We start from the raw sequence: 20,252 nt of genomic DNA on the forward strand, positions 1-20,252 counted from the left end.
CAGAGGAGATGAGTCGCTCCTATGCCACAAATATATTAGTCCTCCCTGGAAATCCTTTGAGGCTTTGGAAAAGCTTGTCCGGTAATTCAGACAACCTGGTCCCAGTACAGGGTGCTGGTAAGTGCAAACAATACCAGGCTCCTCACAAACCCTCCTGAGATATAGTGGCTCTTGGCCCCTCTCACAGCAGTCTGATTGCAGGGCAAAACAATTGGTGCATCAGGAAAAAGCCTGTCAAAATATTGATAGGTACTCTAAGCAATATAAACATTATTGATATCTAGAAGTGTATTCCTCAGGAAATTCTGGCATTTGGAGTTTATTTATAATATTCTTATAATAAACAAAATAAAAAATTTAAAAGTTGCAATTACTTGCAGTACTTGGGTGTCACTTCAAGTTAGTCCAACCACTGTTTTGATAAAATCAAAATACTCGATTCCTACTTTGACCTTATATATTATTGTCTGCTGCTCAATAGTTGCAACATAAAATGACTTCATTTCCTCCTGACAAGATGACTCTGATAGGGTCGTGTCATTCTGAAAAGGTCAAAATACTTTATCTTCTGCAAGACGCTTGTGCTTTACAAAGCTTTTGACAAAACAGTGGTTTTCCACTCCGTAGGAATTCAATCAGAAAAATTTTGGCCAGCTGTGATAATCAAAAGCAAGCCAGGACCTGACTTTTAAAATCCAAATGCCTTAATAGAGGGGAATCTCTCCTCTTGTTAAATGCATCACTAAATTGAATTTACTGAACAATACATCCCACTGACAAGCTCAGCATGAGATAGTGCAGCTTTCCAGATCTCCTCTTCAGACCTGGGCTACCTTTGGCCAATAGCTCAGCTTTGCAAAAGCATGGAAAAGTTTCAGCTGGAAGGGACCCCGGAGATCATCTTTGCCAACCTCATGTTGAAAGCAGGGCCTTAGATTAGGTTATCCACAGCCCCATCCAGCCAAGTCTTGAATATCTGCAGCCAGACAGATTCCACTGTTCTCTACGCAGCTTATCCCAGTGTCCAAGTGGTCTCAGTGGAGAAATTGTTTCTAAAATCCACACAGAAACACCCTGAAGCAACTGGTGCCTCTTACCTGTTCTGTTTCTGTGCATCCTTGTGAAGAGAATGACTGCCTCCATCTTCTCTCCTGTAGGAATTTTAGGGAAAATCTAGTTAACAGGAGTTTTGCATACGTAAAAGAGGATAAAAAAAGAACACTTGCTCTACGAATTCTATTGCATTTAGGCTGCTTGTAACATTTAGGACTCACGGCGACAAAAGCTCGGAAGTATACTGGCATATTTACAGGTGCAGAAGGATTGACAGTCTTTTCAAGCACAAATTGCTGGAGGTAACTTATGCTTCATCCATCACAACAAATCTATTACATTTACTGTGGAAAAATCAATGAAATATTTTTATACTAATTAGATCAAATGATGCAGATACAGAACTTCCTGATTACAGAGCAGACAGATGATCCTTCAAAAACAGGTGTTAGTTGGCTTTTTTTTCCTTCTATAGCAACTGGTTTTGCCCCAGTTTTTTTCCTTGAATATGTTAAGCTACTTAAAAAACCTCCAAATGAAACTAAAGCATATGAAGATTTCTGCAAGGTTTGCTAAAGGACTGGTCTTCTAATGGTTCTTTACCTTTCCTTAACAATAACAGACACAGATTCAAGCAACACTATGCACATACTTGAAATTTCTTGGACTAAAGAAAGTCTCCAAAGCTTGCTATTCAGGATCTGCATGACGTGAGCTTTCCCATCTCAGACTTGGAGGACAGAAGAAATACTACACCCAGCTTACCTGACTTCTGGATTTTGCTCACTGTTGAGCCATGGGAGACCCAACTGGGGGCAAGTCAATGGCACCCAAGGGTACACTGCTCCCTCCACTGATTACTTTTACTATCCAAAAAGTGTGCCTTTCCATTTAGCCTGGATGGGTCTTGTTCCACATTTCAGGCACTGACTTACAGTTCTTATGGAAGAGACCTTTACTATTAAAAATATACTTCAACAGCAGTCTATATACCCTGTTCAAGAAAACCCTTAACCTTCTCTTGGTTTAATAAGTGACATTGAGATCACTGAATCTTTCACTAAAAAGGTGGTTTCTAGACCTCAGGGTTTTGTGGTGCTCTTTTCTCAAGGGTTAGACATGAAAATTACTACTTTGTAGACAGCTTTGCTCATGTTACTTCCAGAAATAACACAGTAAAGTTATTTCTCTTTTGACAGATTTCAAAATCAGAATGCAGTTCAACTCTTACTTTTGTAAAAGCATAATGAAACATATATTGAATGATACAAACTATATGATAGTTCTATATGATAGTTATATCAACAAAAAATGACAGAATAGAAGCAATATTCTTGTCTGATGTATGTATACATATTATAGTTAAAAAGTTGAAAATAACCCCCAAAAACCAAACAGGTAACATGAACTTGTTTATGAACTTAAGCTATGACAAACCTGATTTTTACATTCATATTTTCTCTTACGCTGTGTTGATTTGAATCAATACTTGAACAGAAGACAAGAAACAATTAGGTGCTACAGGAAATTGCTTACACACTGAACATAATCCTCATTATCCACATCAATATAAATTCATTTCCTGATATAATGCTACTTTTCATTATTGCTCCTGTTAATAATGTCAACTTTATTTTTAGATGAGCTAGCAATCCAAATTCCTAACCCCTTCTTCCCCTGAAAAGCCAGAAGTAAGCATGGCAATAAAGAATATTTCCCCTTTGGACAAATGTCAATGTCAGATCTTATTTTTTGCTGCCTAGTTTCCTCTTGCAACCCCACAGAGGATGATCTGCTTCTCCCCCAGAAACTGAGGCTTCTGTGCCCTGCTCTACAGCCAGTGTTTTCATAGAAGGAAATTAAATCATAGGCAATTGAGAAGAAAGTCTTCAGATAGATAGCAGAAAAGAATAAAAATTTGATTCAGGGATTACACTACAAAATTACATAAATTGCATAATAAATATACTTTAGGCAGTGTCTGTGAAGTTGTGGTCTATCTCCATGGAGCAAATCTAAATCTTTGAGAGGTAAACCGAAAAAAATAACAAAGGAAAAACAGACAAACTGTTTTAAACAAAATCAGGGTAACCAAATAAGTTTACATTATTTAGTAGCACCTTTCCATCATGATTCTGAGCATCTACATACTGTTCTTTTTAAAAGACAGTAGTAAAGATCATTTACATTCATTTCAATAGAAGCAGAGCAAGATTCAAGATCTTTTCATACCCTTTTTTAATCTTAAAGCGAGACGTGTGTCATTAAGACTACTGTGGTTTCAGTCAGACAGCTGCTACCATCGTTGCTAATAGGCATAGATGCTGTGGGGAAAGGGAACTGTTGTTTTTTAGTGGAGCCAGTGGGAATTTTTCAATCATCAGATAATTCTTAGTTGGAAAACATCACCTTTTTAACAGACACTTTTTCAGAGTTTCTTGGGATTGGTATGAGATTTCTGGTCACAATAGAAAGAGACAAAAAGAAACCAAAGATTAGTTTGGTGTCTGGAGCATTCTTATAGCATGTGGTAAAGACGAAGTTCAACAATCCTTTTCTGGTTAACCTGCAGCAGCAACACGACCATAAAGTTCTCATTTCTGTCTTGAGCAGAAAATGGGAACTTTTTCTCTTTCCAGCTATTTTAGTGTATCTCCCTTCTGTTTTCAAGTCTAAAGCCCCCAACTTTTATACTCTCTCCACAATGACTCTCTTTCCATACCATTTTTGTTTTAAATCTCCTATAAAAATGGTCCTTCAACCTCTCCAGTATGAATGAGAAACCTCACTAATTAGAGGACACAGACTAACTCGAGAAAATATTCTGTCTTCACTATGAACCAGTTTCCAGTAAAGAGCGTCCCATCCCACAAACACTAAAGATTGTACATATATTTACTCAAATAATCCATGTTATTCATGAGCAGACATTTTATAAGACGGAGGCAAAAGTATTATTCCTGAATGAATTGCTTTGTAGTATAGGATCTCTGATGAAGTCAAAAGGAAGCATTTCTGGATACATTCCATCACTTGATGTTCAGGAAACCATTTTGTATGACACAAAGGATTAGGAAAAATAAGCTGCATGACATTTATTTTGTAATTTTAACATTAATATCTGTAGAAACATTTTATTGTCAGTACAAAAGTTAACAGATTTTAATACTTCTTTTACCCAATTTAAAAATAAAAGGACAACCAAAACAAAACACTACCACATAAAACAGTGTAATTTGCATTCATATTGCATGGCCATATCAGTGTGAGTGTTCTGAAAGTAAAAACACAAGACTTCTGTAAAAAGATACAAACACCAGTGATATTTTAGCAGAGGCCAGTGCTATACCTGCTGTTATGGAATGGATCAGAAGGAAATACTGGAGTCAGCATGAATTAATCCCTTAAAAAGATGCTGATATTCCTATGGCAAATTGTCATTATAAACAACTTCTCTCTTTTTAACTTAAGTTACAATAGAGGGATAGTCTAAAAGGCAAAAGATCCAGGCCAAAAGATCTGGAACCTATTATCCAAACTCAAGGAAGAGAATTGTAGTTAATTTGACGCATGTGCAACTCAGGGTAGAAGCTCAGCTCCTTTTAGAGCAGTATGTTCTGCTATGGTTATAGACAAATTCATGTCTTTCCTTACCTTAGGAACCCTCCTTTTGTGTGTGTGTGTGTGTGTGTGTGTGTGTGTGTGTGTGTGTGTGTGTGTGTAATGATCCTGCTTTTTGGCCATGAGAAAACATTTCTAAAGAGTTAAATTGTTAAAGTGACAGGTATTGAGAATAAAAGACTTTGTTGTTAAAGGATTTGGTTTTGATAAGAACAATCATCTGACACTGCAGTTTTTAAACACAAATAAATCAAAAGTTTAATTCCCCAAAATTAGTTATATACTGTAAATATTTCTTTTTTTTTAAAGATCTGAAAACTAGTAAAGTCTGAGCAATATATCTACTAGTTCTCTGTGCTGCCTGCATAGAAATGCCATTTAAATTACAAAAACACAACAACCCTATAAACGATTAACTGTTTTGTACATTACCAATTAGTTAATAAATTAATGATATACCATTTTCCCTGAAAGCAAAGTATTTTCCACCTTTGGATGGTGAAAATTAAGAAATTCTGTGTAAGAACAGCATTTAGCAAATAGCTGTTAAAAAAGAGACTAATTTGCTAGGTGGATTGGGACATCCATTTTTAAATCAATACAAAAAATAATTCATTGTAAATATATATAATATATATTTATACATATTTTGAATATATTTACATACATCCAGCACCTATATACTGCATTTGTGCTCTGTAAGTGTGTGCCAACATATATTTTCTCCAAATATTACAAAATAAACAAGAAAGGCAGACCCAGAGTTTGCCTCAAGTCCAACTGGTCCATTGTACAAACAAAGTCTGTTGCAGCTTACAGGAAGCTAGAGAATTGATAGCAATGGGTATCTAGACACAGTTCATAAACATTCTTCTTGTTGGGAATATGTAAAAGTTGTGAATTATGAGATTCCTTATGTAGGTTCTGACTGCTTTCCTCCAAGTTTGGGTTTTTTTTTCTCCTTTTACTTCTTTTTTTCCATATTTCATATGTACAAGCAGAAACATTAAGGTCCCGGAGTAAAGATTTTGTTTTGTATATGGTAGGTAGCTTGATGTTCTTGTTTCTTTATTCCTCTGTATGATTTCTTTTCATGTTTTAACACTTCCATTCATGTGTTGGTACTTGGGAAGACAAGGTTCATAAGGCATTGGATCGGGAGAAAAAACAGAGTCATCACCTGAAGAACACGAACTCCTCGTGTCAGGGTAACTAGGTGAATACTGTTCAAGAGGTCCACTGAGGTCCAGATACTCCTATGACAGAAGAAATAGACCACATTTTAGACAGTAAGACTGACAATAACGTGTTACTGCTGCTCTGATTTGGCTTGATCGTCCCATGGGTGAAAGAGGAGTTTAAAGATGATACTCATTTCTGTAACGCAACTGCATTCAAACCCACCTCTTGCTTAAATATCTGATAAAACAAGGAGCTTGGATAAAGAAAGAAAACCCAAACCAATAACACGGTGCTTTTCTGAAGTCCAGCATCACAGTATTAGCCACGTCGCTGGAAATAAACATGTCAACCACATCAAAAGAGGACTTTTAACTTGCAATGATAAAAATGAAATTTCATCCTAAATAGAACCATTTTTCTTTAGCACGTGGTAATGATTTGGTGAGGGAACGATACTTCCAACTTTATATTCCTTTGGTCACTTTGAATATCTGTTTTATATTCTGTGATATTAAATTTGTGTTTAAACATACAGTGGCATACATGCAAAAAAGAGCTGAAAAAGGAAAATAAATTCCCTAGATTTTGGGGTTTTCTTATGTGTGTGTGTCCCAGAGTAGCTATGACCAAAGCAGTCATTAAAAAAGGAAATAATATCTGCTGAATCCAAGTTTTGGGTTAAGGCTCTTTTGCTAGAAACAACAGTTTTGGCAAGAGAATAAAGTTATTTTTTCCCCTTGAAATGTTCCTTCTCTTTCAACTTCTAAAGGCAGCTGCATTCATTTAAATGCAATCTCTTCATTTGCTAAACCGCAAGTTATGATCGTACTGACGAGACAAGTCTTCCACCTCAGTCGGTATTTTATGCTGCTGTGCTTCAGTTTGGGGTAATTTAGTTCTTCAGCTAACATATTTTTTTCCATCAGACATTCAATCATTACCATATTATAGTTAAAAAATGGTCACCATTTTAAAAGCAGTGAATGTAAGTTTTAAAATGCCAACAAATACAGGAGGCAGCAAGAGAAGACAGTTTGGATCTGTGATTACTGCCTGCCTTGCTGCCTAACCTTTGAAAAATCCATGAGGGCAATCATGACACATTTATTAGCAAACCGGCCCTACATGAAAAGAAATAATCAGCCACTTTCTAGACAGATAGAAGAAGAAAGTACTCCAGTATCTGAAGAAACAGGGCTTTCCCATGGGATATCAGGCATGGCTCATCGGATCAAAAGACTTGATGTAATTCAGTTTTGAATCCAGTATTGAAGGTGGGATCCTTATCCCCTCTCCAGCCTTATCCAATGCCGAGGGCCAGAGTCACATAAAGGGGCGTAAGAAGTTTCCAGTATCAGGTTCATTCCTGGTGTTGATACAACAATACAGCCACATGTCTGACTCTTGGTAGCTCCTGCTTATGCAGCTTGAGGAAACATTCCATGCTACTCTTGGAAACATCAGAAATACGGTCTTTCGGGAGGGCGAAAAAATAACAAAAAAACCAAAAAATCCCAACAAAACACCAACAAAAAAACCCAACAAGTGATGATGATCACGGAGAAGAGCAAGACAGTACCATTTAAGCAGAAGTAATTACTTGCGCAAATGCAGAGGAAGATATAACCTGACCCTGTATCAACAGTGTCATTCCAGGGGAAAGGGAAAGTGTCACTGTGGAGAGGACAAGCAGAAGTACTGTCACACTGAAGCATGAAGGACCTGCACTTCAGGAAACCTGTGCAGATTACACGAAATCAGAGGACTCAAAAGCTATGGAGGAAAACGAGACACACCGGAGTTCTCAGGAGATACTCAGTGAGAACATGACAAGTTTTCAAGAACATAAAATGTGCTGCAAAGACAGGTGAAATAATTTGCTTTTTATGTCCAGGGTAAATAGGACAAAAAGCAATATCTTATGTTGAAAGATCAGAGATTAGGAAAAGCTTTCAAGAAGTAAAGCTAATGAAACAAAGCAATAGACTGTCAAGGGATGCAGAAATACAACAGTGGAGATCTTGAAGGACAAGTTACATAAACATCTGTCAGGAATGACAAACTTATAGTGGCTCCTGCCATAGGCTGATCAGATGGACTGGATGTGCTCCTGGGCTTTTCCCAGCCTTTTTTCCTATGATTCTAGCCTAAAGTAATTTACAGAACCCTAAAGGCCTTTTCAGGTTACCTTTGAGATCCTTCCAGCTCCATGATTTGGGAAGGCAAGATGGTTAAACACACACAAGAAAGCAAGCAATATCCTTTCCCAGGCTTAGAATTGCAGCCCAGAATTTGCAAATGCATATCCAGTCCAAGCCACCCAGCACTCCGCAGTGGCAGCCAGCCCACCTCCAACAAGTCTTGTGAAATCATATATAAATTAGGCAGGAAAAGATGCAATCAGTCTGAATGAGGGGAAAATGGTCATGGTATGCAGAGCTGCATTACCAACTCCAAAGGGAGCACACACGTATTCCTACCCACCTCTGAGCCACTCCTGAAGGTGCCATCTTTTAGAGTAAGCCTTAAAAACAGAATCCAGATAAATACATAGCTGCTGCTGAAGCCAAAGAATCTTTTTCAATCAGATCTACTGAATAAATTATGATCATAAAAGATGGGATCTCTTTACTCAGGTTCTCCTGTCATCTCTGTTGCACAGACTTTCTTAAAGCTGCTTAAAAATCCATTTCTTATTTCTCTGACAATTACGAAAAATCAGAAAGTAATATATACGTATATAAAAGAATCCAAATCTTTTTTCCTACCTTTTCCTCCCTTATAAAGAAGTAATAGCAAATCTGAAAAATTTATTTTGAAACTGTTAAAACAAGTTGTTGCTACTTTCCTAAGTGTTTTGTTCTTTTTTTCCTCCCATTATACATATAATACCTATATTTTCTCAGAATGATACATATAATACATATAATTTCTCGGAACAATAGGAATTCATAAAATATTTCTGGGACACCAAGCATTCTCCCTCAAAAGAAGTTTCCATCAAAAGAATCAACATTTCCATCACTTGTCATCTTCCTCAAAGGTGCATGGGATTTAGTGATAAGAGAACCGATTCCTGTGTGAATACCCTAATCAGTGTGTTCCTTGCTAAAACTAATAATATCTCAGACCTCTGAAAGAATGCTCTTCAAATAAAACCTTTCTGCATTCATATATCCCAACCTGAAGCAGTGTTAGGCAGGACCTTTGGATAATTGGATGACTGTTCACATGTTCCCTATGGGTCCTCCTTCCCTCCACAGAGAGCTATTTCAGTGAACCTAATTCACTCTCAGACATATAATCTGAAATCTACCATCAACAGTTTCTCCTTTTCTGACCTAGATATCATGGCTGGGAATCAAATCCAGTCAATAAATGAAAAGCACCATGAACTCCACATATCTCCTTCACATGAAATTAATGTTGGAACATAAGCACTGCCTTTCAACCTGCTGAATGCACTCTCTCGATACTGCTATGCTAAAAACATCAAAAGATGCACTAAGAAATAAACAAAAACATTTTAAAGATGTGTTTCTGTTTAGTTACATAAATCAAGGCATAATGGCAAGAAACCGAGGATTTCATGCGTGTAACCTCAGAGGACAACGACAAACAGAACAAGAAGAGAACTTGAGCAGGATTTCATAATTGAATAAATTCCATCTGTCTCCTGAACCATTTGTCCTGATCAGCAGCTTATGGAGGGAAACAATTTACCTACCTCATTAGTTGTGAGAGTGAGAATCCGATCCAAGTCTTCTACCAACTGTTTGAAAGTCGGTCTCTGTGAAGGCACAGCATGCCAGCAATCTCTCATCATCATATAGCTGTAAGAAATACACATTTTCTTGGCTTAATTAAAATCACGCGTTCTCCTCACAAACCTTTTCAGACACAATGCTCTTCATCAGAAGTAAAGCAGCGAGCACCCACAGCCCTACGCATGGACCACTGACTTTCCTGAAACTGTGTGATATTCCCTTCCCTCAAAGGTGCATTTCTACTCCTGAACCTCTTTTTTTTCCCCAGTGTATAAATTGCTTTTTTGTGGACCCAATTCTATAGCCTTCTTTCCCAGGAATTTCAGTGGTATTAAATTACATGTGCTTAAATATTTGTGCACGTTAGGGATTGTGGTCTTTGTGAAGTGAAGAAATCAAAATGTGCAAAAAAAAAAAAAAAATTAAAAAATAGTTAAGGGCTCTACTGAAATACCAGAGTGGGAAAACACTCTCCCCTCCATCACCAGGAGATAATGGTGTGCTAAAGCAGAAGTTCCCAAATGTGTTTTGTTCTGTACAAAACCAGCCTGATGTACTTTACATATGATTAGTGGTATGTGTGCCATTTAGACATTTTCATGTTAATGAGATTAAAATAAAACAAATATGGGTGTAAAAACACTGATGAAGACAGGGTAGTAAAGATTGCCTGAAGACCTTTTCATACCTTTTCTTTACATATCTTACACACACGTACATCCACAATTTTAGAGTCAAGCAATTCTGCTGGGGGTAGCATTAAACACATGAATTCAGTCCAGTTTATGCCCTCCAGTCCCGGTATAGCAAATAAGGGCCCTTACAGTTCATTGGTGCAGTTGGCAGGTTTATCCATTCGGTGCCCTTCTTTAAGCAGCTTAAAAAGTTCCTCCACTGGGATTCCTGGGTAGGGCGATCCTCCTAATGTGAAGATCTCCCACATTAACACACCAAATGACCAACTACAAATCAAAGAGAAAACTGCATTAGTAAATCTGCCTTACTGCTGGAAACAGAGATGTGTCTGTGGCAGATGCAATGACTGCTGGTCCCTCTTAGGAGATGCTTTAAATCAGCATCTGCCCAACTCCGACTGCAGAGTTGGAAGGAAGGGACCTTAAAGCTCATCCAGTTCCAACCCCCTGCCACAGGCAGGGACACCTTCCACTAGAGCAGGTTGCTCCAAGCCCCTGTGTCCAACCCGGCCTTGAACACTGCCAGGGATGGGGCAGCCACAGCTTCTCTGAGCAACTTGTTCCACCACACTCATAGGGAAGAACTTCTTCCTAATATCTAATCTAAGTCTTCCCTCTTTCAGCTTAAAGTTATTCCCCCTTGTCCTGTCACTACATCAATCCATGAATTGGATATATGCCTGCACAGCATATAGAATAGGGACTGACCTCAGTAGAAGGGTCAGAAACACACTCTGCTTTTGTCTGCTGTGCTTTAAGCACCCGTGTTTGCAGGACTGTTGCAAAGAACCACATCTTTACAGCTCAATTATTTACAGAACACTCACAGCTGAGCTGGATTGCAATGATGTAGCAGGGTATTTTGGAAAAAAAGCAGACTGTTCAAAACAAAAATATTTTGCACCATTCTGCTCTTTTTTTTTTTTTTTTTTATATTAATTGTTGTTAGGAAATGAAAGAGGATCATTTTAAGCCTGTTTTCCTGCCTGCTTGCCACCTCCTCCAGTGCTCTCCTCATCACGCCCTGCTGGCAACCCAGAGCTCTTTGGCAGGGAGCTTTGCCAGGTGAACAACAGCACACAGCTTGCACTGGCTCCCCAGCTTCTCTGCAGCAATCTGAGCTTCAGAGCAGTGTATTTTAGTAAACTGTTTGCACAAACTTACAATAATATTATCTTTAGCCGTCTTCAAAGCCACCATGGGGCCAAGAGGCTCCAAGTTCCAGCACTGAAACCGGTGTGCTGCTGAAGAGCTCAGACCGATTTTCATCCCTGAACCAGTGAAGTAGTTTACTTCACATTCACTTAAATATTTTGCCAAGATGTTATTTTAAAACAAAAGTGGGATCCACCCTTAACCTATGTATATAGTTTCCTTGTAAATACTGAAGAAAAACCTCAGTAAATGCTTTTCTTCAGGAGAGAACAGCTCAGGAAGTGCCCCCACGTTAAAGAATGAGGAGATACCCCTTATTTTCTCCACCCTGCCCTTTTTCCTTTTAACCCTGCACTGACATGCATAACCTTTTAAACTGGTGCTGGGAAGCATCCAGCCCTTTACAGTTAATAGCTTCTCTTTGAGAAATAAAAACCATGAGATCTTCATCTGCATTGCATAAAAAATACACATCTACTCCAAGCACAGTGCACGCGAGTACTGTAGATGGGCTTAGGAAACTGTAATAGGAAGCAGAATAAATCCTGAGCAGTTGGGTTGCATCAGCCGGTGACTTTTGTGCACACATTAAAAGATTTGAAGTGCCAAAGTCCAATGATTTCTGCTACATGGGAAGTATTGCTGGGAAGCACCAACACTTCTGAAAATGAGAGAAAACTTTCCCAGTATACCCAGCCTATGTTTCATTATACCTAAACTTAGCACAAATTTTTATAAGAACTTTTTCTTTCTTTCTTTTCTCTCATGTTTTTTAACCTGAAGGAAGTCCAGAGTATGTCAAAAGCCAAGCAAATTAGATAGACTCTTTGTAGCTGCACATCCGTAAATAAGTTCAAGGGGGGAAACTTCCGCACTGACAGAAGGAGGTTAGCATTTTCCACCTTTCATGTGCTTTGAAGCTGGGCAGATTAGTAACAGAGCACTGGTTAGCAGTCTACCATAAAATCCTCACTTTCTAAGGGCAAGTCCTGCTCCATCTATTAATATGTGAAAAAGAATGAAAACACTTAAAGCTAAAGGACAACAGTAAAATACACTAAAAATAACCCAAACTTTCACAAATGAAAAACAAAACAACCCTCCTTCCACCCTCCAAAATCCCACTCAAATAAGGCCACTCACACATCACTTTGATGCGTGTAAACTCTGTCAAACAGAGCTTCTGGAGCCATCCACTTTACTGGAAGCCGTCCCTGTAAGTTGGGAGGGAAAGGGAAAAAAAATTAAAACAGCAGCAATTTACACGATGGTTTCAGCACCAATTTTTCTAAAAGATTAATCAGTTCTTAGAGAACAGTCTGTTAATGCAAACCAGCACAGAATTTACCTTCTAAATTTTGAGGGGAGAGAAGTAACATGGGGTAAGCAGGGAGAGCGTGAAGGAAAATGGATATAATCACCGAAGATGAAAGTAAAAGCATTGAGGGCTCCCCAAAAAGTTCCCAGATTGCTTGCTAGGAGAACCATACAAGAAACAGATCAAAATTAAAAATTAAACCATGGCTCTTTAGAGACAAAAAAAACCCCAATAAATAATCTTCTGAAAAATAGGCCTGCCTGCAAAAATGAGTTGATCACTAAACCTAAGAATTTGGGGGTTGTCTTCCACCTTTTGCAGTGACCCAAATCTCAGTCACAACTGCTTGTTGCTTTGCACAGAGTCTGCTCTGCCCAGAGCCCAAGAACTGCACTACATTTGATATGAAGAAGGTTCAACTCCCTCCAGAACTGATGTATCTACACCTGATTGCTCTCTCTTTTAGAAGCAGGCAGATATTACCGTTTAAATGTCATTAATTACTTGGTGCTTTATTTTGAGAGATAAGCCACTTAACATGACTGTTAACAATAATAAATATTTATACAAAATATTAAAGCCTGTAGAACTGCAAAGCTGTCATCAAAACCCAAGTGTAGTTCATCAGATCTTAAGAGATTCCCTGGGAAGGAGGTGTAAGCTGTTCAAACTAGGCATCAATAACTACCTCTGAAACGTTCTATCTTCTTGATCTGGTACAAGGTAAACAGCAAAATGGTGACAGAGCAGGGAGTAAAAACCTATTTTCTCAGCCTCTAGCCCCACTTTGATACTACCCCCATAACTCGTACAAGATCAGTACAGGCAAAAAGCATAAAGCTGTATGTGGCACTAGCACACATAAATAGGATTTTTATTAGGGTGATTTCTAGCACTGTTCATACAGTGCTTTTCAAGCTCCTAGACTTGGTACAAAATATGCTGGAGCCAACAGGAGCCAGTATTTCCACTATTTCAAGTGACTGGAGTCAGGGACATACAAAAAGCAATTCTTGCATTTTAGCATTTCTAATAAATCATACAACATACAGCCTCTTTGATTATCTTTTCACTAACTGTCACTGTAAGAGGGGACAGAAACACTTATGTCCTTGATCCCTGTTTTCTGTCTGAGATGAAAAGTGAGGCTGCTGTGCAAGAAGCCCATTAAGTTTACAACCACAGTTTTTAAGTGAAACATTGAAAGAAACGCTTGTTTCCAGAGATAAGAAAACCATCCACTTACATTAGTAGTCTTTTTATAATAATCTATATTGTTGATGTCTCTGGCTAAACCAAAGTCTGCTATCTTCATGACATTATTTTCAGTTACCAACACATTTCTTGCAGCCAAGTCTCGATGGATACACTAGAAAGAAAAGGGAAATAAAAAAGGCCCACTGAAATAAACTGCTGTAAAAGTTAAATTACTTCCACACTGTAAGTAAGTCTCCTTTACAGATTTTAACCTAAATCAAAAGGTGGGAAAGCCATGCATTTACTAAAAGCCTGTGAAATAAGATTGTCTGTCTTACTGTAGTCCACCCTCTCAGCTGGTGTTTCCAGGTTGAACAGCCCTAAGAAGCCTCTTAGAAAAGCTCGATTTAAGATTTATATTTTGCTAAGGCTGAAAGACTGGGTGGTGACACAGACCATGCCAAGCTGTTTGCGATTCACTCTCCATTACACGTGCATTACAGGTATTGCAGCACTTTCATTACAAATACCGTTAACGAATGTTACATTGCTTCTCTTAAATTATACCATCTCACCAGAGTTAAAAGCTGGCAGTCTGGATCAGTGCAACCATTTCGAGTAGAAGAGATCTTAATATGAGACATAGCCACAGTATATAATTTTAAACTCGTTGTCAAAGGTGCGTGTATTTACTTCAACCCTAAGACTATAGAAATTTAATTACGAAAAGGAAAAAAACCCAAACAGTCTAGGCTTGGTTGTTTGCTTGGGTTTTTTTTTTTAGGTTCAGTATCAAAGCTGTCTCCACAGAGACTTTTCCTTCATGTCAGCATTATTCTGAAATTGTGTAACTGATTCTTATCACTGAAAGAACAATGTGACTGCTCTGGGTATTATTCCTGTGTTTAAGCAGCCTTATTAGGGTTCATACAAGATGGCATGGTAAGAAATGTATTTGGATTCCCCCCAAGATATTGTACTTCTTTTCAAGTTAAACATCTTTCCCCTTAATTTTGGATTACCCTTTATGTTGTACTCTTTATTTCAGCATGTGCATAGTCATGCTGGACTGAACCACTACAAAAACTATACCAGAGCCAATTTCTTTCTTGCATTATAACCTGTCACAGTAACTTGCTGAGATCTCTTATCCTGCATGGGTAAAATGAAGTTTCTGCTCCTCACTGGGTTAGCCATGGGGAACTGCCAAGAAAAACCTGCTCCAGCAATGCCTTTATGTGCACAGGACCAGACAACAGTACATGATTTCAGCATCAGTCTTCTAATTTACCATCAGCAAAAACTACATAGGCCAGCCTTCCTACTTTCCTGTCCCTGTTCTTATCCCTACAAGAACACCCTCTGAGACACTAGGAGCTCAATGCAGTCACCCAACTACAAGTGCATAATATCATCTGAGATACCCTAGGATGAGGCTACATCAGGGATAACACAGGATCTGGAGCAAACCCAAGACTTTCAAGAACAGCAGGCTGAGGGTACCATAGAGCATCTCAAATGGCAAGTAACAGCTCTGAGTGGATACACCGAGTGAGTCAAATCCTGGCACCTTCTGTCAGTATATTTCTCATTTCCTGCATTTTTGCAACTGAGGCTCTTCCTGTCTTCAGAATGGTGCCTTATTGATTTTCCTATCTGGCAGGTTTCATAGCTGACCCTCTGGCTTTAACAATTTGCTGTCTCTTTGTAAGGATCTGGGCCAGTCCCTGTTCCTGGAGCTCCTCTGTGGTTCTTGCATAGTACTGGAAGGTTAGAAAGGGCATGCCAAAAGAGTTTTAAAAAGCATCTATCCAACTTTGGAAATGGGATATTATTCTAAGTACAATAGCTTGTAAGGCAAAAACTTTTTGTAAGGCAAAAAATAGGTGCCCAAACATAATGTTTAATTCTTTTTTTTGAAGTCTCGTGAGTTATTTATTGGATTGAAATAACAAGAACACTGGCCTCCTCACAGTTCCTGCATGATGGAAATACCGTGAGAAGACCAGCTCTCTTATTATTCCAGCTCAGTAAATGGATCCCTAAGGGGAAAAGAACTAGTGAAATGCAAACAGAAGTGGTGGGATATCTGAAGAACCGGAATGCACAGCTTTACTATGTGCTGCCTTTGTTTTCCCTCTGCCTTGTGCAATGCCTCACACTCTGTCGAGTTTGGCGCAGTGCTGACCAAGTGCTTTTGTGAAGGGTCTGCGTCAAGGATGAAATGGTTCTGCCCTGTGCATGTGTGCAAGCTCACACCTTCTCGGTAGTGTCCTACAGCAGCACTTCAGGGCTTCTCAGGTGGATGCTTGTTCTCAAGATTTGCTTATCAAAAGTGGGGTTTTTTTCTTTCCAAAATAGTTCTATTTTCTTGGGATATGGCTCATTGCCAGGCAAATGTTTCATTACTCTTAGAAAGAGATATCCTGAGGTGCTTTATATAACACAATGCCCATGTTTACTCCATTAGATTTCTGCCTTGGTGTCATGCATGTTGCCCTGTCTGCCCTACTATGCTCTGAATTACTGCTTCAAAACAGAAGAATAAAAGCAAAATTAGACCTAGATTACACACATACATACACAACCTCTACAAGTGCAGAAAAGCAGTAAAATCATGACTCCACACAACAGGAATGGATGTTTACACTCAGCTCTGGTCTTTGGTTAAAAACAGCTCCATACTTGGGAGTGAACATGACTGGAAATTAGTATAAATCCCACTAACTACTCCACACCTTGCAGGAAGTACTTATCTTCAATATCTGGTGCTCTGGATTAGCCACTGGGTCCAAACACCAAGCAGGGTATTCATGATTGCTTGTCCACCAAGCCACAGTACATTTACAGAGTTAGTTTTACAGGGCTATTTAAGGTTTCATAACTATAATTTAATCAAATTACTGGTTAAAAAGAAAAGTTGAAGAAATAAATGTCTAGGGACATGACAGGATAAATAAATTCTTTCAATAAGCTTGCTCTCCTGACAAACACCAGTTTTAAGTACATAATTTAAGTGACTAATTCACTCCATTTATTTTTGCCCCTTCTGTTCACAATTTCTTCCCTGGCATCTTGTAGTCTTCTTAAGTCTGCCTATTATCATTCTGTAAAACCTCTCAGTAACTGAACTCATTTATTTTACATTACTACATGAACCGATTTGGTTGATTTGACTGGAAACAGAAGGCAAATGGTGCCTGCTGCCCCATGGGTGGAATAATGTGACTTGTGTAATCAAGTGACCACCTGCGCTTATGAATTTAAATGGCAGATATGTACACAGTATTTACTTTAAATGATCCATTCTGGGCCTCATTTTAGCAATATTGTTAAACAGTGATTAAAAACTTCAAGTGTTTGAATTTTCCCACTGCACTCCAAGAGGATGGACTATGCAACTTGTTTGAGAAGGGCCCTTCTTCAACGTAAATGAGATGAGAACAAAACCAAACTCACAGAGTGCCAAACAAATATACACCATGTGCTTTGTGCAATATTTGCTGAGTTCTACTTACTTTTTGTGAAGCCAGATACTCCATGCCTCTTGCCAACTGGTAGGTGCATGACACTAAGTCCTTGAATGTCATCTGCTCTTCTGGTACCCTGTTAATATCAAACGAATACTCCATCCCTGGAGGGCGGCGTGCTCGTAGGTACTCACGCAGGTTTCCTTTGGAAGCATATTCTACTATCACATACAATGGACCTTTGGATAAACAGAAGCGTGTGAAAACCAGAGTAAGGTTGAAGGGTAAAATGTTTTTATGTGAAGAAGCTTTCAGCGTTCTATAATAAATGAACTGAACCAATAAATGTTTAACAGTGAAACCGGTAAGGACAACTTGAAAGAAAACAGAGGTCCAGACCTGGCCAAATGAGTGGCCCAAAGCTCCATAGCAGGATAGAGGCAGAGCTACAATTAGTGTCTGAAAGTACTTAAACCCTGACCCAGTGCCTGTTCCTTCCAGATCATGCCATGTACTGAACAGCAAGCATTTTCAATCAGAAAATGCTGTGAGATCTCAAACAAAGGGAAAGTGCTTAAGATTTTTTTAATTTCCAGAGATTTATGCCATTCTGCATCACTTTACATGACATAATTAGCTTTTAATAAAAACACTGTGGTCTTCAGAGAGTAAAAATACTCATTTCAAATTCATGGGATACAAGTTGCACTAAAGCAGGACTGACAATTCAGAACAACAGGCATGGGTAAAGCCCCCGTAAAATGTCATTTTTTCCCCTGCAGCTAGGGATTAGAGAGTTTTCATATGATATAATACCCTTTCTCATATTAAAGCTGCAAGTATAATGAGAGACAGAAGTTAAAATATTGCTGCTAAGCTGAGGAAATATCTAAAAATCCCATCACGGCATGACTGCTTCCTTAAAAACTCTTGAAAAATTATGATTAATGAGACTTTTGCAGACCTATTGGAAAGTCCTGGTTTACCTTCTTTTCTCTACTCACCGTCCTGGGTACAGGCTCCAAGGAGATTGATGATGTTTTTGTGCTTCCCAATCATCTTCATCATCTCCATCTCTGACACCAGGTCAGACAGATCTTTTTCTGTAGCATCATCTGTACAGGACATAGGTTCAGTTTGTATTTTCTAAGCATGCCACCCTGAACTTCACTAAGGCTCACCAGTTGATGCAAAACGTGTGCTTCAAAATGCAGAATACAGGATTTGTTTTCCGGTATACACTGTATGTTACACAAAGTTATATGCTGTGTCCTAACAAAAATAATCTCAGCCTCTTTGATGAACTGACCAACTCTTTAATGTTGTATGTTAAGAGGCAGCAGTAATATCAGACATGAAAATGCTGTCCATAGCTATCAAACTTCAATAACTATGCCTTTCCTGCAAACTAACCTTATAATTAAATTCAAAATAAATAGGCACCGACTACCTGGACTGAATGGGCTGGGATACACATATTGACAGCCTCTGACATGAACTAAACTAAAAGCAGAGAGACCCACACAACGCTAATACATATCCAGCCTCCTAAATACTCACTGCTCAAGATAAACAGGCTGTCAAGGGCACAGATTTACACCCCAAACTGCTGAAGGCTGAGGTCAGCTATGTGCTCTTTGACCCCCCCCATGATGACAGAGTTCAGATGCCACAAAAGAAACTTTTCGTGGATGAAGGCTGCCATATCACCCATTCTGATCCCTAATCACCCAATTTTCTTACCTTTCAACATCTTGACTGCCACAGTCACTGCTTCTTTAGGCCTGTCTTTGTCAATCCCCACTGCTTCGGCCATGACGACTTGCCCAAAGCAACCTTCTCCCAGGGGTTTACCCAGCGTCAGCCTAGAGGTGCAAACAGGAGATTAACACTCAGCATCTGGTTAAGGGATGCAGCCAGTGAAATTCCAGGGCTAAATATAAAAAGCTTTCAGCAACTTGCTGTAGCACGAAGCATTTATCATATGGAACTAATGAGACTCTGTGTGCGCATCAGTTTTCACGCGCGCCGCAGTATGTTTTCTTAGGGATGGGATAGTGAGCATCTCAGAAGGGCAGATCAGTTGCTAAACCTGGCTTTTAAGCTCTCCCTCTCCTTGTAATAAGAGGCTGGAGCAGGGAGACACAGCACAGAGGGGCAGAGCTTTCAGAAAGCAGCAGAACTCCAGGAGCAGCGAGCAACTCTTGAGCTTTTCCTTGTCCTTGTAACCAGGCCAGTCGTCTTCTTTTGCACATTGACCGCAAGCAGATGAAAGAAAAGTTTCTTTGTGCGTGTTGCCATGTGGTCGCTTTCAGGCAGCTGATGATTTGTGTGGTAAAGGGTGGTATTAAACGCAGGAGGATGTTTTAAATATTAACTCCTGTGATATAATGGCACAGTGCAAACAGAAAGTAAAATCAAATATGGTCTCAGGCAGAGTAATTTTAGCTCAGAATTCATGTTCTTGCTTTCTGTCTGGGGACGCCAGCTGTGAAGATTTGTCTAATGATGTCTTGCACTGGAGGAATCAGCCAGGACAGACATCAGACACCATGGTTGGGCAAAGTTGCAGGTGATTATCAAACCCATTTCTCTGTTGTATGGCCAATAAAGTGGCCACCCGGCCACCTTCTCGAGGGAGAGAGGATGAAGGTGAGAGAAAGGAGGTTGGTGGCAGGCAATGTGGAGAAGAGGTCCTAAAAATAATTTAATGTCCAATGCTCTGAAATGTACTTCACTTTAGAGTATGATTTCTTATGGGTCTTGATATATTCCTTAAAGCAGAGGCACTTAA

General features: G+C 39.0%; 1 protein-coding gene across 11 annotated transcripts in view; it reads right to left on the reverse strand.

Moving 5' to 3' along the window:
- Positions 1 to 4,123: 4,123 nt before the first annotated feature.
- FGFR2 (fibroblast growth factor receptor 2) overlaps positions 4,124 to 20,252 on the reverse strand; it is an 87,673-nt gene continuing 71,544 nt past the window's right edge. For all 11 annotated transcript variants that reach the window (XM_030487368.1, XM_030487369.1, XM_030487366.1 and 8 more), the window contains 8 exons: positions 19,202 to 19,323; positions 18,463 to 18,573; positions 17,507 to 17,697; positions 14,038 to 14,160; positions 12,617 to 12,687; positions 10,448 to 10,585; positions 9,584 to 9,689; positions 4,124 to 5,930 (listed from right to left, as the gene is read on the reverse strand). In XM_030487368.1, the coding sequence (XP_030343228.1) occupies positions 5,766 to 5,930; positions 9,584 to 9,689; positions 10,448 to 10,585; positions 12,617 to 12,687; positions 14,038 to 14,160; positions 17,507 to 17,697; positions 18,463 to 18,573; positions 19,202 to 19,323 (1,027 nt within the window). In that variant the 3' untranslated portion in view covers positions 4,124 to 5,765. The remainder of the gene's footprint in view (positions 5,931 to 9,583; positions 9,690 to 10,447; positions 10,586 to 12,616; positions 12,688 to 14,037; positions 14,161 to 17,506; positions 17,698 to 18,462; positions 18,574 to 19,201; positions 19,324 to 20,252) is intronic.

This window comes from Strigops habroptila, chromosome 5 (genome assembly GCF_004027225.2).
Source record: "Strigops habroptila isolate Jane chromosome 5, bStrHab1.2.pri, whole genome shotgun sequence".
Taxonomy (NCBI): Eukaryota; Metazoa; Chordata; class Aves; order Psittaciformes; family Psittacidae; genus Strigops; species Strigops habroptila.